This window comes from Struthio camelus, chromosome 15 (genome assembly GCF_040807025.1).
Source record: "Struthio camelus isolate bStrCam1 chromosome 15, bStrCam1.hap1, whole genome shotgun sequence".
Lineage (NCBI taxonomy): Eukaryota > Metazoa > Chordata > Aves > Struthioniformes > Struthionidae > Struthio > Struthio camelus.
Window position 1 is genome coordinate 4,966,987 of NC_090956.1, and position 20,820 is coordinate 4,987,806.

A 20,820-nucleotide genomic window follows, 5' to 3' on the forward strand; every position below is an offset into this window, starting at 1 on the left:
GCTAAATGTATTTAGCACTATGGGGAATGTCCTTTGGTGCTTGCTGTCCCAGTGTGGCCCTCATTGGCTGACAGTCTGAGTGTGCCTGGGGTAGCCCTGCCATGGGCGACCTGTTTCCAGAGCTCATGACTTGGGGTGACGAGGAGATGCTGTTATTGGGACAGTGGAGAGGAGCGTCTGCTGAAACAGTAGCATGTAAATGTGCTGTGCGTGCTGCCCTTCATCCCTGGGAGAGCAAAGAGGATGCTAGGAGAAACAGATTGACGTAGTCTTTAATGATTCAGGCAGAAGATGGGGCAGAGAGTGTGTTAGGGACTTGGAGTTTATGATCTGAAGCTTGGTTGTTTAATTGTCTTAGCTCACTTAAATCCGTATCTTTTCCTTTGCTTGCAGCTACATAAGTCCCTTGTTGAATCACTTATGGGGTTTTTGTGAGTATAACAAATGTATGTCCCCGTGCAACACCAGTTTAGAAACTTCACTAATGGGGAGGATGATGAGCTAGTGATTTTCCAACTGAACAAATGTTTGGCGTGAAATTAGCCATTTACTTGGCAAAATAAGAGCCATTGTGTCCACTGGACTTGAACACAGCGCTTAGCCTTTGGCTGGCGGTGATGTACAAACCACTCATCTGTTCTGCTCTTGAATGTGTTTCTCATCCAGGAACAGCCCTGTGGCTCCTAAACTGGGAGCTCTGGAGCTTCTGGGGAGGGGAGCAGGGCCGTGGGCGGGGAGGAGGCACAAGCCAGCGTTGCGGCTGGAAGCCTTGGCTCTTGGCAGAGAGTTTTTGCAGTGCGCTTGCAGTTGGTGTTGTGGTTTCAAGACCAAAAACTGCCTCCCAGATCTAAAGGAGCCATTGCCTGAACCTCACCGACCCTCCAACAAGTCTCCCTGTAGATGAGCAGTGCAGGAATGTGCCCCTCAATGCAGGAATTGGTGCAGGAAGATAACCATTACTGAGGAACTTAATCTGTGAAATGCCTCAGCATTGGTCCCGGATCTTTCAGCTGTGTACAGGTTCAAGCAAACGAAGGGCTTTAGCCAGTCATTTGGTCACCCAAGCATGATGCATTTGGGAGGGCAGGTCGAGCATATGGCAGCATCTCCATGGCTGGTAGGTTTCTTCCTGTGAAGGAGGAGAAATGGGACTAGTGCCAAATCCTTCCACCTCATCCTAACCTCATGACTTTTTAGCTGGAGTCCTGAAAATCTTGGGCATAGATCCAAGGAGCAGGCTGAGTGATTCCCACTGATTTTAACAGAAGTTAAATTCCTGAAGTCCTTTGTGGATTTGGGCTTTGGGCCTCCTAAACTGCCACCGCTTGTTCCTCCCTTTCCAAAACCAGTGCGAGAGAAGCGGAAGAGCAATGCCTGACCAGGGCTGATATTAGAGAGCATCTGCTGCTGCTCACAAGCCGCCATGCCGTAACATCCGTAGCCCTGCGGCGTTAACGATGCGTTCATGAGCTGGGATGTCACAGTTCATGCCCGCTTTGACTGCATCCATGGGTACCATATACTTCTTGTTCCACTCCTCCGACTCGGGAGGGAACCACTGGATAACTTCTCAGCGCCCGTGGGGATTGTGAGCTTAGGAAATCCTCGGCTCACGGACCGAGGAACGACTTGGTCTCTGCTCCTTTTTGGTGTCCCTTTCTTTATTGCACCCATCGAAGGCCTCACTCCCGACAAAGAGCAGGGCAGTTTGTTCAGAGTTTGACGCGTTGCCTGCGGAGCGGACGTCCTCCGTGCTACCCTCGCGCTCGTCAGGCTGCCGGTGACAAAAACCCTTCGGGAGAGCGATTCGCACATAAAAGGCGGTTTAGGTCAGCGTGTTTTAGCGTAACTAAAGTTAAGAGTGACTCAGATCGATGGCCCAGCTGTTGGCATCGCTACGCTTTTGATGGCCAGGTTCCTAACGGCAACTCCCACCTCAGTTTTCCATTCTTAAGCCTCAAACACCCCTGGAATCCCACCTCAAAACGAGGAAGGACGGCAGTTGTCTGGCCTAGGTGGAGAGTGTTTATTTCTGACCGAAAGAAGGCTGTTGGCAGAGCCCCGGGAAACACACATTTCTGTATTTTCCGGTTGCTCCCGTGCCGCAGGGGGGGACGCCGGCGGCGCGCGGCCCCACTCAGCCGCCTGCCCGCCCCCGGTGTAAAGCCGCCCCGCAGCCAAACAGCCCCGAAGCACCCCCCCAAAAAACCGCCCCCGTTGGCTGCTTTAACGCTCTTCCCCCGCTCTGACCGCAGATACGGACTCGGAGGAGGAGGAGGAGGAGGAGGAGGAGGAGGGATCGCTGAGGGACGAATGGCCGGCGCAGTCCCCGTCCGGCTCCAAGCCCAGGCCGCCCGGCCTCTACAGCGCGGCGGCCAGGAAGGGCGGCAAGGCGGCCGGCGGCCTCAAGGCGGCCCCGCGCGGGCTCTCGGCCGGGCGGACTCTCAAGCCGAAGCCGGCCGCGGGCCGGAAGCAGCCCTTTTGCTTGCTGCTGCGGGAGGCCGAGGCGGGATCTTCCTTCAGCGACTCCTCGGAGGACTCGTTCGATCAAGGTTACTAGCTTATAGCAAACGCGACCCCCTCCCCGGCGCGCCCCTCTCCCGTGTCTGCGGCGCGCGGGCGGGCGGGCCCGGGGCAGCGAGGGCGAGCCAGGGGCCTGGCGGGCCGGGTCAGCCATTTTGATGGTCGGAGCGAGGGCGGCCATCTTTGTTCTTGGCAGCGTAGCCTGCTTTTATCAGCCCGGCTTTTATTTTTTAATCCTTTTTGTACCTGTATCGTTGTGATATTATTACCGGCTGGCTCTTTGAGAGCTTTTATATCGACTGGGTTTTAGTGTCCGCCTCTCCCCTGCTTTCCTGTTCCCCTTCCTCCCTTCAGTTTTTCCCCTCACTTTCTTCCTTGCTGCCACCACCACCATTATATTATTATTATTTTATTTTATTTTTATTATTTTATTTTGGCATGGGCCTTTGTAGAGGTTTGGAAGGAGCTCTTTTTTTGTTTTATTATTTTCCTCCCCCCTCCCCTCCTTTTTTTTTTTTTTTTAAATACCGGGATACTGTCGTGTGGCCGTGTGACTTGATGTTTGTACTGCGATTTGGTATACCAAGCTTTATTAAACATACCGAGTTCATTTTTAACTAAACCTGTGTACCTTGTCTCTCTTGCTGTGTCTCTTATTAGGCGATTAGGTTGCCGCTTCACTCCATCCTGCTCTGCATCCCCTTCCTGCTCCCACTCCCCATGAGTAGAACTGGAATTAACCTAGTCTTGGGTACTCTCTATTATTCAAATATCCCTGCTAGCGACTGTCCTTCGCTGCCTTTGTCAAGATTAAAGCCTAGGCCTCTCTCTCCCCCTCACCTTCGCTCTCTTAATTTTGTTTTTTATTTTGTTCATCCCTTCTCCCCCCCCCCCCCCCCCCCCGCTTCCTCCTTTCCGATTTGCTTCCGCTCTCGGCCGGCTCGCTGGAGGCGGGCAGGTGCCCCGGGAGGGTGCTCGGTCCTTCCCGCGCCCCCGCGAGGGTGCTGAGCCCAAGGTCGCCGCCATTGGAAAGCCGGAGAGTTTCTTTTTTCGTTCTCTGAAATGCATATTTAAAGTCTCTTTTTCGGCTGGCGATTTTTTTGTTTTTTTTTTTTTTTTTTTGCCAGCTGCCCAGGCCTACGTAACCCACAGTGTTCAAGGATGTGGCAATTACTGCATTAAATTTGACTCGGTGCCTTCCCTCCCCCACCTTCACCCCAGTTTTTTTCCTTTTGGCTTTTTTTTCTTTTTTCTTTTTCTTTTTTTATCAGCCTGTCATTAGTACTTCAGTGGGAAAAGAGATTATTTGAGACTTTTTCCTCCAGAGGCACAAGGGGTTTCTGTTTTAGAGCGCACTCATTAAATAATAATTGTGGGGAAAGGTCATTTTAATGAGCGCTCGGCTCCCGCAAGAAGGTAGCTCGTCTGGGCTGAATGCTAAGCGAGAGCATCCCCAGTTGTTATCGTTTAAGTTACATGGCAGATCTGGATGTAGCACAGCGACAGCCTTGTAGCGTTTCGCACTGCTCAGACAGCTGTTAATACAAGATGGGACAGGATAGTTTTTTTCTGGTTTGGTTTTTTTTTTTTTAATTTTTTTTTTTTTAAACTTAATCTCTTCCATGCACCTCTTTGGTTTTTCCTCCCTCCAAACCCAACCTCCCAAGAAAGATAATTTAAGTTAAACAAAATGAGCAAGCACAGCAGAAAGATCCAGAGCGCTGATTTGGTTTGATGTGTTTCTGGGCTGGACCCATCAATGCACTTAAAAGAAAACCCAAAAGAGAGAAATAGACGTTTCCAGAGAAATTAAATTTATTCCTTAGAGAACCCAAAATGTTCTGGGGATAGTGGATTTCCTCTAAGGGTGAGATTTCCACATTTCCATGAAGAGTCTGCGTTAACTTCCATTCGACTTGACATCTCTTCCCTTCCCTGCTCCTTTCTGCATCTTTTCTTTATTTTCTTTACCTTTTTTTTTTTTTGGCTGCTGTTGGAAATTTTGAGGATATCAATCCTTTTTAGATTCCCAGGTTCTTGAGGGTTTTGAGGGGTTTGTTTTTTGGTTTTGCTCCACATAAGCAGATAGGTAACTTGTCCCTAATTGGCTCTGCCAATTTTTCAAGTAACCTATCTGCTTAAAAAAAAAAAAATCCCAATTTTATGGATTAAAGTCTTGGGAGGGGAGGGGAGATGGGAGGAGGACGGGGAACCTGGAACAAATGGGGCAATGCTTTGCTAATTCCTCTGGGGTCTCATTTAGTGGGGGGGGAACCAAAGATGCAGAACCTCCTGGGGTGGGAGGTGGGCATGGAGCGGGAGGCCGGGAGGGATTATTGGTTACAGGTTTGTTTTTTCTGCCAATGGTTTTTTTTTTGTTGTTCTCTCTCAGAAGCATTACTTGAAGGGATATTTGGGTAATAGGGTTTCTAATGACTTTCCCTGATACTAAACCGATTAATAACCTCAGCTTTTCTAGAAGTGCTCGCTTTCTCCTTGCAGCTGCTTGACCAACCCTTTCACCCCTGCCCCTATCCATGATGCTTTGAATGTCTGTGTCGGTCTCTTGCATTTGCTCTCACGCTGCACTAAAGAAGCAAAGTGGTTGGCTGATTGTAGGGCAGACACTTCTCAGCGAGGGTCACTAGCCATGAACCCGAACCTTGACCATTGTTATGTAGGTAGGCAAAATAACTTTTCTTTTTGTCATCTGTCAGCCTCAGATGTTTCGCTGTTACCTCCATGAATAATGACACGTAGCTCTTTGCATCCTCTCGGTTATTTTAATTTTGAAGATGATTGCTGTCCACTTTTGATTTTCCTCTGTCCGTGAAGAATCTCACATGGAGGATTTGCTTGAGTGTGTTTGCTTGAGGACTCCAGAAATGCTTTGCTGCTTGCACACCTTCTTTTGGAGAACCCCTCATCCCAGCAAAGGGAAAGGGGTACAGGTGGAGCCGAGATGGGAAGCTGTGGCATTGCCTGCAGAGGTGCTACCACTGTCCTTGGAGGTTGCTGGGCCTCGATGCAGACTGTTTTGGTATCAGGGTACTTAGCTAGGTTGTGGCCATGCCGATCTTTACGTCAGGCGTAGCAGTAGCTGTGGGAAGAGCTGTTTTCATCTGGTTTTGAGGTAGAAGAGGCGGGAGCACGCTGCTTTCTTGCAAGCCATTCTGATAACGAACAAAGCTCGTGGTGTTTCACCCTAGTGAGCTCGGAGAGAAAGCTGCTCTGGGGGGGCCAAAACCACATGGGAGCTTTGAAAGCCATCGAGATGGTTAATACCATGGATTTTCCAAGACTGAAGACCCATGTTGCCTCCTCCTGGTTTCTCCCAAAAAATTAACATCACCTTCCCTGGCTTGGAGAATGGTTTACCCCTGAGTAAAACCAGTGAAAAGTAACCGTTTCCTTACATGACTGATCCTATGTGATTCTTGTAAAATTTTTAATTTTTTTGGTAACGAAAAGTACTTCTGGAGTCAGCAGCACAGCACATATAGGGGAAAAATCGTCAAACGATGAGAATTGGGTGTGTTTGACAAAAAAGGTAAAAACTTAAATTGGGAAATTTGAGCAGAAAAAACCTCCAGAATTTGGACAGATCAAACAAATCGGATGTCAAGGACCCGAGAGCTGTCTAAAGTCTGCCTGTACTTAGCCTGCTTTGTATGCTGTAGGCCTGCTTGGCATTACGAGAAAATCATGCTATTTTTTTTATAATGTGAAATGAATCTTTTAAGTGTGTGTCTTTCCTCTCCCCCCCTCCCCAGGCCTTTCCTCTCCACACCCTCCGCAATCCCATCGTGTTACATCAGTCTCTAAAAATCAAATTGCTTAACCAGTTTCTGTTCATCATTAACAAATCTTCATTTACTGCTCTCCCAGGAAAATCCCATGGCAGCTTAGCTGTTAAAAACAAAGAGAAAGTTTAGTGTTTGTGATTCTTTTCTGTTCTGAATTTAGTGCAGGTAAATATTTTATTAATAAAATCTTTGTTGGCTCCAGTTTATCTGGCATCAGTAGTATTTAAGCATGAATTTTTATTTTTGGCTATAGAGTTGTGTGTACAGGTGTGATTGCATGTGTGGGTATATACACACATATACGTGCTCTTTAAAATATCAGTTAGATAAGAGATTTTTGACTTTAAATGTTTTTCTTTTTACCTATGCTCAGCATGTATATAGCCAGGATTGCAGAAGAATTCTTTTCTCAATGTTTTTTCACTCCACTGTTAGCCAAAAATCACCTTTTCAGGAGGACAAAATTGAGGCTTCAAAATGGAGCATCAGTGCATGCTTCATTTTAAGCTCATACATAGCCTGGGTGCAGTAGGAGTAAGTCTCCTGTGCTTCAAATTAAATACAGGTATCACGGGTCTCTCCAAGAAGCCGTGCAAGTGGCTATAGATCAGCATAAGAGCTTATTTTCCACCCTAAACTTAAATTTGGGGATCTAGTTCAGCAGCGTGTGGGTTCTGAGACGAGCCCCAGGTGTGTTCTTACCGTTTAATTTGGTAGATTTTGTCCCGTGGAAAATCGGGGACGAGGAGCAGGGACGCGCCGTGCGTGTGAAGCAGCGGTAGCAAGAGCTGCCCTCTCCGTGGGTGAAGGCTGTGAGCGTGTTAAAATGTGTTTTTCAGGCTGACACTTGAATCTCATGCAGATAAAATTATAAGCGTTTTGGTAAAAATGCTGACGAGAGACAGTCTTCGGGCGTCTTTCCATAATGTGACACCGTGTATTTGAAAGAGGTTAGAATAACTGCCAGGCGCGTTATTGTGTCATATTTTTTTTCCGTAGCGTGAGTAATAGCCGCTTTCATCGCGGTTTTCCAATCCGCTTTACCTTGGTGCATTTGAAGTGCTGTAGCTGTTTGATGCGCTTGTGCCCTAGCACGTGCAAAATCCGCGGTGGCAGCTGGGGACGAGCAGCGGCGCGACGCGGGAGGAGAAACGCCGCCCCGGGCTCGGCCATGCCTCCCTGGCAGCCGGCCCGGCCGAGGCCGAGCGAGCCGCGTGGGGATGCTCGCCCAGGGTCTCTCCTGAAAGCGGTTTGAGTTTTGGAAGCGAAGGAGATGCTTGGAGGGCGTTGTGCGTGCCGGTGCCGGGGCTGAACGCGTGCGAGGGGAAGGCACGGCGCGGAGTCGCATCAGCCTCCCGCGCTCCGGCGGCGGAGGGCGAGGGGGAGTTTGGGGCTTGCCGAAATCTCCCCGGAGCTTAGTCTTAAAAGATACTTGGCAGGAAAGTGGCAGCAGAGGCCTCAATACCCTGTGGGTGTTGGCCAAATCGCTGCACGAGGGGGCGGCTGTAACTGCGGTGGTGATGGGCAGCTTTGCTGTCGTGCCATGGCCTGCAGAAACACGGGCAAAACTGAGACATCCCGCATTGGAGTGAAAAAGAGCCGGTTTAGCTGGGCCACCCTCTGGTTTGATGGCTGTGGCAGTGCCCTGGTAGCACCAAACTCGTGTGGTTTTGCTACTTTCCAGGCAGGCGGTTTCTGTGTCTCAGAATGGAGGAGATCATCTGGATAAGTTCTAATTTTGTTAAAACGTGGTAGAGAAGTAGCAGTTGTGTCCCCCTTTTCTCTCCTGTCCGTTGGAAGAAGGACTCTGATCCTAACTTGCTCCCATTTTTGGGTGTGTGTTTTTTTTTTTTTGGCACGTGATTTTTATGCAAGGAGTGAACAGGGCTGAATTTCTTGGTATTTCCTGAAGGACTATAGGTTTAGTAGCATTTTTATATCATGAGTAACCAGTCCGAGTAACTGAAATGGGGAAGGGATATTTATGCAGTAAAAAAATTAGTGTTTTGTTGTTATTATCTGATGCATGCTATGGAGAAAAGCTGTCCTTGTAAAAACAAACAAACAGTAAAAACTAGCTGGCTATTATTTCAGTTGGTAAAATCCAAGGATGATAACACCGTTTTTTGATATTCCTGTTATTTCTAATGTCACAGAAAAATAACACTTGTGCTATTGTGTTTTTTTGGACAACCAACTGTCGAGAACGTTTTTATCTATCCCAGAGGGCACAAGTGAAAAGAAAAGGATTTTCATGTTCATTCCAGCTCATTTTGAAGGGATCTGATTTCTCATTTGGCCGGCTTTCAGACTTAAGGATAGCGGCTGGCAGGCAGCTGACAAGTAGGCTCAGGCAGGGAGAGCAGTGCTCCTGCTAGCGGTGGAAATTTTCTGGTATCCTTCATGATCCTACTTAAGCCTTCAATTTCAAGAAAATTGAAGTATATTTTCCAGACCCACTTTTTGCAGTTTAAAAAAAAAAAAAAAATATATATATATATATATATGTAAAAATATATATGTGTGTATATATGTGTATATGTGCTCATATATGTGTGTGTATATGTATGTGTGTGGTCTATACACATTTGTATAATGATTCTTGCTCACCAGCACTAACTGGATGAGATGTTGTTAAAATTAATTGCCTCTGAGCTGATGACAGACTCTTGGGAAGGGAGAGACACCCCTCTTGGAGCATCTCCCCCCAACTACCTGCTCTACGCACACCATAAAGGAAAATCCCAGCCCACTGCTTTCTGCATGCGCCAGCCCAGGCAGGCTGCAAGGCTGATTTCCTTGCCAGAATTAGACTTTGGGCTGTGGGCGGCTTGTTCTGCCTTTCCTGAGCTGGGTTTTCCTAGCCTGAGCTGTAGAGAGGGGGCTAAAAGGCTTTGAGAGTTTTGAGGCAGGGTGTTTAAGTGCTCTCCTTGTTGCCAGCTCCGCAACTACCTGCCAAAGCCTGCCCCTGGGAAATGTCATTCCTCTCCCTTTGTGTCCCTTCATCTGCAGATACGATTTTCCCTTTATGCATTCCAAATCCATTGCTTTCAATTATTATTTTTTCTCCCTGCTCCTTGCATTTTTGCCTCCTGTCCCTTCTCCTCTCTGTGTCCTCCTTGCCTCCCGCCATGGCACAGGCCAATCTCTGGTATTCCCCTTCCATGCTCATCTCCAATTCTGATTACACTAATGGATTTCATTACGCAGGAAGAGGTGGTGGGCGGGAGGGGAATCCCACAGCTCCGAGGTTGGGATTTTCAAAGGAGTTAAGCTTTTAATTCCTTCTGAAAACCACAGGGAAGGGTGTCTGGCTTCCTTTTCAAAGCTCTGCCAACACCCTGCTCTTCCCTCCTTTGCCTTGGATGGGTCCTCGTTGCCGTACCCTGTGTCACTGTGTGCTTCGAGGGTGGTGGTAGGCAGGGTGATACCAACTGTATGGCTGCAAAGACTTGTTTGTGTCGATGGCCAACGTCTTGTAACTTGGCTTATGGGTGGCTCAGAGCTCTTTGGATGAGTCCAGAGCAGCAGGAGAGCAAGCGGTTCGGGGTGGAAATGTGGCTGACGTGCAGCCCCAGGAGATTTGTAATGGGCTCCCTCTTTTCTGCGTGCTAGATTCTAGCTCAGAGGAGGAGGAAGAGGAGGATGAAGAGGAGGAAGTGGAAGACTATGGGACCGACGGCACCGACAGGCTTTCATCGCCTGCCCTTGATGAGAGTGGCCTGGGCCTGCTAGCCAGGTTTGCTGCCAGCGCGATGCCTAGCCCCATCGTTCCCCCTCCGCTTTCCATCATCCAGCTGGAGGCCAAGCAGAAGGCAAAGAAGAAGGAGGAGCGGCAGAGCCTGATGGGTGAGTTGTATGGTTAGCATTGGCGTCATTGTGGGGGGCAAGGTGGTCCTCCACCTTGGAGGGAGGTCCTTGGAGGACCCAGATGTGCTGCAAGAAAACAGGTTGTTGCCCTGACACTGTCCTTCCCGTTCTTTCCTTTTTGGCTGCTTGATCCCGATGGCGGAGGACGTAATTGCTAGCCAGAAAGCAAGAACCAGTCCGGCCGTGGCTAGGGCATGTTTAGCAGCTGCAGCCATGGCTTCCGTAGAGGCAGTTGCCTGTGGCTTCCTCAAAGCTTCCTCTTTTCCTAACTGGCAAACCTTTAACATGCATCGCACGCACTGCAAAGGCAAGCGATGGGATATGGGGTCCCCTTGGACAGAGTGCTGCAGGCAATGAAGTGCTGCTGAGTTTTGGAGACGGAAGCACATGCTAAACACAGCTGATCATAGACACCCAAGAGAAGCAGAGACACCCAAGCAGAGGAAAATCCCCTTCAATCCGCCCACCCCTTCGGCTTCCCCAGACTCCAGCAAGGGATACTCAAACCAAGAGTTCCTTCCTCGGCTCATGTGCTTGCCGTGCCAGACTGCATCTCAGTTTCACTGTGTTACAAATAACTGGAGTTTCGCTTCTTTCCCTCCCCCTGCCCTGCTGCACAAGTGCCCCAGGGTGACACGGTTCCAAGTCAGACGGATCTATATGGCCTCCATTTATAAATTCTCTATTAATATTTATTAAATGATAATGGAATTTATAGCATGCTTCAGAATGGAAAATGATGTCTGCCTAGGGAGCTGGACTTGTTTTAGCATGGTTTCCTTGCTATATTAGGCTTTTGCCAAATTGTTCCAACAGCCTCTGTTAAGAATTTATCATGGCTCTGTCTTGTAACCTGCTCTCCTTGAACCTGGAAGCGTCTAGAAGTTATCTCATGCAGCAGAGCGAGAAAGGAGAATGAGTGTTGTAATTTTCAGTGGGTTTTTCATCTTGAACGTTGCCATGCTTTGATTTCTACAGGCCTGCTCTTTTCCTGTTCATGCTGGCGCTATCTCAGGGGAAGAGATTTGGTTGGAAAATGAGAGCAGGTTCCTGCAGACTGAATTTACCCAGGAAAGAGTGTGTGTTTCAGAGAGAAGGACTGAGAGAAGATGCTTTCTCTCCATGTCTATGCCTTGTGCATTTTCATTCACCCACATGAATGCTGTTCAGTCCTGTATTGCCTCTCTCAAGGGTCTCCTGCAAGCAGTGGTTATCACAGCAGGGCCTGTTCAGTGTTGGGCTTGAGAAGAGTTTCTGCCAGCCTATGCCTGTGGCTGTTGCTTTGTTTTGACAAATAAGCTAGGCTTGTATGCTCTTGTAGCTCTGGACTCCTTCTGTCACCTCCTCGACATGAAGCAAGGTCTGATTTCAGACCTGGTTAGTCTGAAAGTGCAGTCACACGCATGTACAGAGCGAGCAGGTCTGTTGCAGGTTAGAGAAGGGCACGTGAGGGACCTTTGGATGATGCTCTGTTTTGGAGAGGGAGAACCAGGTTCAGATGATGTTTCCACACCTCCTCAGAGCTGGTCTGCCATCTTCTGAGGTCCAATGCCCTGGAAAAGAAACGTTTAGAAAATCTGGTCTCATTTCCTTGCTCTGACACAGACTTACTGCATGACCTTGGGCAAGTTTCCTTCTGGCTATGTTTGTGCGTCTGAAAGCACAGCTCCCATGCACCTCGAGCCACACTGCTTTGCCTCCTGCCCATGTTGCTGCATGCTAGCTGGGTGTGTGGGCATTGGTTATGGCCTCTGTGCCTCAGTTTGCCTTCTGTCTCTGGAAACATGTGATCTTGCTCTCCTTCATTGGATTGTGGGGAGGGGAAACACACTGAGGGTGGTGAACACCTTGGCATTACCACAATATTTCAGGCCGTTGGGTGCTGCCATGGCGATGATGCTGAGTGGAGGCCAACATGAGGGGCTTTCCATTTGCCACAAACAAAAGATCATTTACCTCTCTTGACTTTAAGGCAATTACTTGAGCCAATAAAAAGCCCTTTGGTGTCTGTTGGCCAATGGGAAAAAACAAGCTTGCAGTCTGGGTTTACTTAATTCATTAAAGAGATCATTCTCCTGAAACAAAGATGATGCAGGAGAGGATCCCCACACAGGAGAGGAGGAAGGCTCAGCGTACGGGGTTTGTATTTTGCTTCAGCCCAGCAACTCCTTTTGTAGAGAGGGAGACGTTAGATAATCTTTGTCTTATGAGCTTCCCTGCAGGGTTTTGGTGTGGCAGAAGGGGGAAAATGGAGGCAGGGAATGCCCTGAACCACACTGCCTGAATGAATGGGCTCTGGTTTGGGGCAGGAGAGCCTCATCTTTGGGGAAATCAATGTTTTATGGGGTGGAAACACAGATCTGAGGGATGTAGGGATTAACAGGGGGACACCAAGCCCATAAAGCCCAAAGGCCTCCAGCTGGACGTGACCCAGCCAGGGCCTTGGCTGACAGTTAAATCCTTTGCGTTTAGGGACGGAGTTTGAGTACACTGACTCGGAGAGTGAGATCAAGATCAGGAAAAAATCACCCTCAGGGCTGCTGCGGGGGAAGAAAGGACCGCTGGAGTCAAGCAGCATCCCACCGAGCCAGGCCCCAAGCAGCCTCGACCCTGGATCTGGGAGTGCTGACAAGGCCAAGCTTGGGGCTGAGAAAGGCCGCAAACTGAAGAAATTCAAGTCCCCCAAGGACTTGAGCTTTGAGTTTGGGTTGGAGGCCAGCGATGACGACCTGTGGAACCGGCGCCGGAGCGAGCGGATCTTCCTCCATGATGCCACCATGTCCTCAACCATGCTGACCCCTGCAGCGCCTGCCAGCTCCACCCCTGTCTCCAAGCCCGGGCGCTGTGGGAAGGGGGCACCCCTGAGCCCCAAAAAGGAGAGCAGCAAGGGGAAGGAGAGGAAGGAGCTAAGCAAGGTGAGGACCGTGTTGGCAGGGTTGGTGTGGAGCAGTGGGGCTCTTGGAAGCTGAGGGCAATTAACTCCTCCAGGGGAGAGGAGAGTTGAGCCCGTCTCAGCCGTTGCCTCGATGCTGTTTGGGTGTCCCTTGTTCCCCTCCACCAGCCCCATGTACACCAAGAGGAGCTCTCAGGCTTGGGTCTGACTCTCAGGGATTAAAAGCTTGTCGTTTTTGAGTAGGGCAGGTTGTCGTGCCACCCTCTGTGTCCCAAATCCACCCTGCCTGGATTGCCCAGAGCGGAAATCCTGCCTTAAAACCTCTGTGAAAACTCTGTCCCATTCTCCAAGGGCAGCCTTGTCGGCTTGCTGAGCTGTGGCCCTGTATGCTAGCCGTTAAGGCCGTTCATCTTTTACGTATGGTGTCTTCCGGGGGGCTGTGCCTGGCCGGTAGTGGCAGTGATCTCTCCCTAGTTGCTGTTTCTTCGACTTAGCTGAAAGTTCGGCTCCCGTTATCTCCAAATCAGCTCCTGATGGAGTTATGGGGAGCGCTGGTTGTGGGGAGAGTTAGACAAGTTGTGACATGAGGCCAGCTAGGATCTTCTTGGAGCTCCCTGAGGGAAAGTTTGATGGGTAGGAGTTGCTCTCTGGGGTAATGAAGAGCTCTCACTGGAGCGTGTGAATCCTGAATGCGGAGGGTGTGCTGCAGAGGTAGGGTGTGGTGCAGTCAGTGAACTGATAGCTGGCTGAATGTCCTCCTATCTGCATACAGTCTGCTTTGCTCCACCTTTCACCTCTCCCTGGACCCTGATCTTTGCTAATCCTGTCTCTTTACTGATAGGAGATATTCTCTTTTTTCTCTTAGCAACGGAAGAAGGGTAAAGAAGCACCCTGCTGCTCCTCCTCCTCATCCATGTCACCTCCTGGCATCCCTAGCTCCCCGTCTGATGTCCGAGTCAGCCTGGCAAATGCCCTAGGCTCCTCGAAGAAGAGTAAAGCCAAGGTGAAAGCCAAGGAGGTGAAGAAAGAGGTGAGGGGCTGGTGCTAGGCCTGGGCTGGCTGGAGTCGGCCAGTAGAACCGTGCTCTTTTCCTGGTCTGTTGCAATGGGAGGGGGAAAAATGCAAACACAGAGGCCTCGCTCTGTGCTTTAGAGACAAAGTGCTGGTTTGAGAAGCCTAAACTCCAAGGAAGGCTAAGAGCGGGTACCTACCTCCACCGTCTGGTGTTAGCTTGACTTCATCCCCCAAGTTAATGTGCAGACAGAATTTTCTCTAAGGCCACCACAGGGGTGGAGGGAAGCCTTCAAGGATGGCAAAGACTCAGGAGATGGTGATGGAGTTGCTCTGTTCACCACTGGGTGATCTGGTCCATGCCAGGTCACCACTGTTTTCTTCTCCGTTATTGTGGCCTCTCTTCTCTCATCGCTGCATCTTTTTTGCATGATTCGGAGTGTAGTAGTTATTGTCCATGCATAACAGCAAGAAACAGATTGCAGGACTTTTAGAAGAAATGTGAACAGTGTTTGCTACCTGTTTTGTAAAGACAAAAAGGTGGCAAACGCAGAGCAGCGCTATGGCTGTCTTCTCCTCAGCATCTCTTGTAATGTCCAGGAGTCAGATGCAGCTAGGATTTTTGAAAGGGCTGTTGCTCAGCTGTCAGTAACGCTTGGGAAGAAACCCAGAAAACCAAAGGTCTTTTTGCAGCCAAAAGGCAATTTTGGGTACACCCACTTCACTCTCTGCAGTGGTTAATGTGGCTGGGGATGAAGATGAGTTTGTCTCAACATCGTCAAGTTATTTGTTGCTAGAGGAAGGTAAGATGGGATCAAACTATTGCCCCTTGGCGTCCCGCGGACACGGTGCTTGCTCTCCTGCAGAACCGAGGGAAAGGAGGAGCAGTCAGCAAGCTCATGGAGAGCATGGCGGCTGAAGAGGATTTTGAACCCAACCAAGACAGCAGCTTCTCAGAGGATGAGAACATCCCGCTGAGCATGCTGGTCGAGCGGCCACCCACACCAGGTGAGGGAAGGAGGGGCCAGCGGACTAACTGTGCAGGTGGAAGAGCTAGACAAGGTTCCCAGAGTTGCTCGAAGGAAGGCTCTCCAGCTTTCCTGTGTTATTTGTCCAGAGCATGAGTCCTCAGGCTGGAGGACCCACCTTTCCAGTCAATTGGCTTGCCTAATGTAAGCCTCATCAGAATGACCAACAGTGTTTGATGTCTAGATGAAGCCCAGTTTCTGAGCTGCCCTGTTTTCCTTGACCGGTATATTATTATCACCGAAAAGGAGGCCTTTTTTTTCTTCCAGGAGCTAGCCAAAGAGAGGCAGCCCTTATTGCAAAGGGCTTGCTGGCGCTGTCATAAGGGCAAGTGATGCTGGGACCATCAGATTTCCCTCTCCCCTTGCTACTACTTTTTCATGTACGATGCTCTCTAACCTCTATCTTGCTCCAACACCTCACAGCTCCCCGCTCCTGCATAATTGACAAGGATGAGCTGAAAGATGGCCTGCGTGTCCTCATCCCCATGGATGACAAGCTACTCTACGCCGGTCACGTCAAGACAGTGCATTCGCCTGACATGTAAGTTAAAGGCTTTCCGTGTCTGCCTGGGCTCTGCTGGTGAATGGGACATAGCTGATGCAGGGATTGACTTTGGGGCTACGGGAAGAGATGGACAGTGTATGGCAGGGAGGAAAGAAGAGTTTACTCTGGTTTGTCAGTGCTGAGGAAAATCCAATTACCCCTCATTACATGTTCTCAACTAAACTGGTGGCAGGGCTCAGAGGGAGATGTTAGCTGACCGAGGTGACCTCTTCTGCATGCTGTGTCTTACTGAGCCTTTGTGTTTCAGATACCGCGTGGTGGTGGAGGGTGAGAGGGGAAACCGTCCCCACATCTACTGCCTAGAGCAGCTATTGCAGGAAGCGGTATGTGAGGCCAGGGAGTGCCTGTGCCTGGGCCCTGTTTCAGGGTGGAGGAGGCTATTGGGAAGTCCCCCTGGCTGGGGCAGCATGGGAGTCCCGGTTCTGCCTCTGTAGCCCATCTGGGCAGAACTTCCTTTGGTGTGGGTGGCTGCCCTGTGGGCTCAGTTCCCCACTGGAGGTGAGCACCAGCCCTGTGTGCCAGTGGGGACAGTCCTTCATGCTGCCCTGTGAGGAGATAGAAGGCTGTTTCCCAGTGGGGAAACTGTCCTTTGTCTTCTCCAGAGCTGCTTTGCTACACGGCAAGTGTGGTGGGATGGTCTGTGCTGGTGCGGAGAGCATCGGTAATTGCCTCCCTCTTGCCCCAAGCAGATCATTGACGTGAAGCCGCCTTCTGTGCGATTCCTGCCTGAGGGCACGAGGATTGCAGCCTACTGGAGCCAGCAGTACCGCTGCCTCTACCCAGGGACAGTTGTCCGAGGTAAGGCCACCCTGGCTGCCCTGCACTGTGAAACAAGGACATCTCAACCCTGTGGACCCCTGGTGAGGGACACCAGGCTTGTCAGGGGCAGCCGTGAGGTCTGCTATGAGTGTCTCAGAGATCGGAGCCTGTCCCGTTCCTCTCCTCTGGCCATACTCAACTCTGTGAGGATACTGATGTAGTAACATCCCATGGTCCGGGAGCTGTGCTCTCGCAGGAAGAAGTCTGAGGGGTTTAGGAGCTTAAAATATCAGGCAATTCAACGCATTTCAAAAGGTCAGGATTGACTCCAGCCCAGGGTTCCGTGTTTTCTGAGGTGGTGGAGGTTTCTAAATCACCTGCCTGCTCATAGCTGCCTCTGACACATCACCAACTCCTGGTGCCTCCTGGTCTGGCCCTGTTAAAAAACCAGTGAAGAGTCCTGGACAGTTCTGCTATGACTGGTCTTGCCTTTGGGCTCTCAGTCACACTACACGTGTGTATGAGGGAATTATGATTTACAGTGTATAGACCAGAGATGCTGATGCAGGGAGAGAGGGAGGAAACACAACTTATTTCTGTTGAAGAGAAGATGAAAAACAGGAGCTTGTGATTATTGAGAGTAGTTACAGAATGCAGGTCAAAAAAAAAAAGAAACTGCAATAAAAATGGTAAAGTGAATCTGTGCAAGTATAGAGGGAAGCAGGGAGAAGAGATGGGAAGTCAAACTGAAGCAGCTCTTACGCACTGGAGCAATACCCTTGACAGGGAAGTTTTGCACTTGTTGGATGAACGTAGTATCATCAGGGATTTTTCATTGTGGAGTGAGCCTTCTGCCCTCTCCCTGCACAGATGTATAGGAAAAGTGGGGACAGGATACTTTGGAGCTTGTGCAGGAATGGATCCCATCTACTTCTTGAATCCTGGGAGTTCCAATAGCAGAAGGGAGTCTGTTCTGCCCGTTGACCTGCTCTTGTCACATTTTATCTGCTCCAGGCCCTTCAGCCTGGCCCCAGTGGGCTAAATTTCACACCCAGGGGCCACTGTGGCTTACCAGCATAATCTGCTTAGGATCTGATTCCAACAAACAGATCTGTCATTTGTGTGTCCCCACTTTCCTGATGAATGGTTTGTGCTGTCCTGTTTATTCCTAATCCTTTTCTTTTGTCTTCCAAACTCACAGGAGCCCTGGATCTGGAGGAAGACGGAGATCTCATCACAGTAGAGTTTGATGATGGGGATACAGGACGCATCCCACTGTCTCACATTCGGCTTCTCCCACCTGACTACAAGATCCAGTGTGAGTCCTGCTGCTCAGCTTTTTGCATGACACTTCCTACTACCAAACTTAGGGAGTTTGGGGCCACCAGCCTCTGAGATTTTGGGGCTAATTCACAGACTTTGATACACAAAGGTTGCACCACCAGTTATGGGTGTGGAAAGCTAGAGTGGGACATAATCCATCAGGAGAAAGGCCTGATCCCTATTGTAGTATTGGCAGGGGTATGTTCCCTGTGTCTCCTCTCTGTTGTATGTGTTGTTTGATTGCCTTTGACCATCTCTTTGACCTGTTGCAGGTGCTGAGCCCTCCCCAGCCCTCTTGGTGCCCAGCACCAAGCGCCGTAGCCGTAAATCCAGCAAGGATACTGGAGAAGGAAAAGAGGGAGCTACACTGGGGTCAGAGGAGCCCGTGTCAAAAGGCAAAGGGCGTGGGAGAAAGCCGAGCGTCAAAGCGAAAGCTGGTAAGTAGTCACTGCTGCTGGACCTGAAACTGAGAGTCCTTCTGCAGTTCCCCATCACTCTCCCTGTCTTAGGACAGTTGCTTGGATCAAGGTCTGGAGGGAAATGGATGCACTTCTTGGTCCCAGCAGAGTGCCCAAGCATGAGACCTTTCTGCAGGAGCTACAGTTCGCAGGAGGCTGGCTCAGAGAGCCTCTTTCTGTCAGTCAGCTGTAGAGCATGCGTTTTTAAGCTGAGCATCGCAGCAGCCATCAGCAGGGCCAAAGATGAAGGAGATCTGCAGTTTGGTTCCTCTGCGGTCGAAGCAGCACCCTTGGGCATTGCCAGTCAGCCGCTCGTGTGCGCTGGCATCGTCCCGGGATGGCCTAGGCTCCTTATTAAACCTGTTCAGTGAGCGAGGAGGACGTGTTCCTTTTTAGGGAGATCTAAACAGTCAGGAACAAGGCACACTTGGTCAGAAACCAGTCAGCATTGGTGTCAGGCTGTGTTAAGCTAACAGTGCTCATTTGGGTAGATACCATCGTGCGTATGTGCTTTTTCCCCTCTGCAGAAGAGGCTGCCTTGCCGGAAGAGAAAGATCAGGTTGATTCTTCACCGGGTGCCTCTTCAGTCCCAGAGAAGCCAGCCTGCCTAGGCAAGCCAAGCGTGAAGGGGTCGCGAAAATCCCAGTCCCTGCCAGCTGGAGGCTCTCCTGCCCCCACAGAGGAAAAGCGGTCGAAAGCCAGCAAAATGAAGATCTCCACTAAGCTGCACAGTCCTCCGCAGCCCGCCTACCAGCCTGCTGTGTTTGGCAACATCCTCAGCACAGAGCCCTACAGCGACCTCTCAGGGACGCTGGCAGCCTTTGGCTCTGGTGATACTTCGGCAGCAAAAGCCAAGGCCAAAAAGGGGCGGGCCACAGAAGAGACGCAGGAGTTTGGCACCATGGTCAAGGCTCAGAGGAAGCATGACAGCGAAATCCTGATCAAGCTGGACCATGAGGGCGTGATGTCTCCAAAGACGAAGAAGATGAAGGAGGCAATGAGGATGCTGGAGGACTCAAACCTGGCAAATCGCAGGGACAGCAAGAGTCTCTTGGGGCTGGGCTATTCGCCTGCCATGGGTGCTGAGGGCAAGCAGAAGTCTTCCCGAGGCAAGGGAGCTGAGGGAGACCCTTGCCCTGCCAGCTTTGGGGGGAAGTTTGATGGCTCGGGTGAAAGCCTAACAGCCTCAAAGGACCAGGAGGACAAGACGGCAGCTCCGGCAGCTGTGGAGGAGTCTGAGAGCAACAGCAGCGACAGCAGCTCGGAGTCAGAGGGAGAAGAGGAGGCCGAGAAGAACCAGGGAGAGGCCCAGGATAGCAGCTCAGCCAGCTCGAGAGCATCCACCCCTCTCTCTTCCTCCAACTCCTCCTCCTCTTCCTCTTCTAGCAGCAGCTCCTCTTCATCCTCCTCTTCCTCCTCTTCTTCCGCCTCATCGACTTCCTCTTCATCAAGCTCCAGCTCCTCTTCCTCCTCCACCACAGATGAAGACTCCTCCTGCAGCTCTGATGATGAGGTAGCAGAGGCCCAGCCAAGCTCCTCCATCCAGCAAACCCTCCCTCCCAAGCAAACCAAGCAGGCAGGGAAATCCCGTGCATCCTCCCACCCCCAGAGCCAGAAACAGCCAGCACAGCAGCCAGCACAGCAGCCGGCACCACAGCAGAGCGGCAACAAGAGCAGGCCCAAAAAGCGTGAGGGCATTCACCTGCCCACCACCAAGGAGCTGGCCAAACGCCAGCGGCTGCCTTCAGTGGAGAACAGGCCCAAGATCGCCGCTTTCCTCCCTGCACGCCAGCTGTGGAAGTGGTTTGGGAAACCCACCCAGGTAAATATGGCCTCTCCCACTGCTCTGTAGGGCTTCGGCACTGGCGTTTGCCTAGTGGTGCCTCCTTACCGTGCTGCTGGGGTTGCCCAAAGGAGCCTTTCCCTTCTCCTGGACTTGCAAAACTCTGCTGGCTTGGTGCGTTCCCATCCTGGCCCTGGCTGTGGAGCTATCTCCACTTTGGAAGGAGGTTGGTGTTGGTGTGTCCTTCTGCCCACTTTTTCCCATGGGAATGTCCTGTTGCTGTCCTGGTTGAAGGCTAACACCTGGACCTGTCTCCCAATTCTGCATTAGATGGTGGGTAGTACCAAGGCCACAGCAACACCTCCCAGTGAGGGGGAGGTTGTGGTCATTGCCAGGCCGTGGCTAGCCCTGCTGACAGCAAAAAGCAGGATGCGAAACTGGGCAGACGGTGGTGGCTGGGGAGACTTGAGTGATGCCTGGCAGCTTACCTGTGCACTCATCTCTTGGCAGAGACGAGGAATGAAAGGGAAGGCCAGGAAGCTCTTCTACAAGGCCATTGTCCGGGGCAAGGAGATAATCCGCATTGGAGACTGTGCGGTGTTCCTCTCAGCTGGCCGCCCCAACCTGCCCTACATTGGCCGGATCCAGAGCATGTGGGAGTCGTGGGGGAACAACATGGTGGTCCGGGTCAAATGGTTTTATCACCCAGAAGAAACCAACCCTGGGAAGAAACTCAATGAAGGCAAGGTAGGCTAGTCTGCTTTGCTGAGAGGGCTGCAAAGCTGCTTGTCCCCATTTTTT

At 50.6% G+C, this 20,820-nt stretch overlaps 1 protein-coding gene across 9 annotated transcripts in view; it reads left to right on the forward strand.

The window, feature by feature from the left end:
• Nucleotides 1–20,820, forward strand: part of TNRC18 (trinucleotide repeat containing 18) — a 60,972-nt gene that overhangs the window by 38,595 nt on the left and 1,557 nt on the right. For 7 of the 9 annotated variants that reach the window (XM_068908956.1, XM_068908947.1, XM_068908949.1 and 4 more), the window contains 12 exons: nucleotides 2,256–2,552; nucleotides 9,945–10,178; nucleotides 12,672–13,114; nucleotides 13,958–14,122; nucleotides 14,970–15,111; nucleotides 15,555–15,672; nucleotides 15,944–16,019; nucleotides 16,386–16,494; nucleotides 17,657–17,773; nucleotides 18,051–18,215; nucleotides 18,764–20,058; nucleotides 20,530–20,766. In XM_068908956.1, the coding sequence (XP_068765057.1) occupies nucleotides 2,256–2,552; nucleotides 9,945–10,178; nucleotides 12,672–13,114; nucleotides 13,958–14,122; nucleotides 14,970–15,111; nucleotides 15,555–15,672; nucleotides 15,944–16,019; nucleotides 16,386–16,494; nucleotides 17,657–17,773; nucleotides 18,051–18,215; nucleotides 18,764–20,058; nucleotides 20,530–20,766 (3,398 nt within the window). The remainder of the gene's footprint in view (nucleotides 1–2,255; nucleotides 2,553–9,944; nucleotides 10,179–12,671; nucleotides 13,115–13,957; nucleotides 14,123–14,969; nucleotides 15,112–15,554; nucleotides 15,673–15,943; nucleotides 16,020–16,385; nucleotides 16,495–17,656; nucleotides 17,774–18,050; nucleotides 18,216–18,763; nucleotides 20,059–20,529; nucleotides 20,767–20,820) is intronic. The other 2 variants (XM_068908952.1, XM_068908953.1) reach the window with 1 other exon arrangement.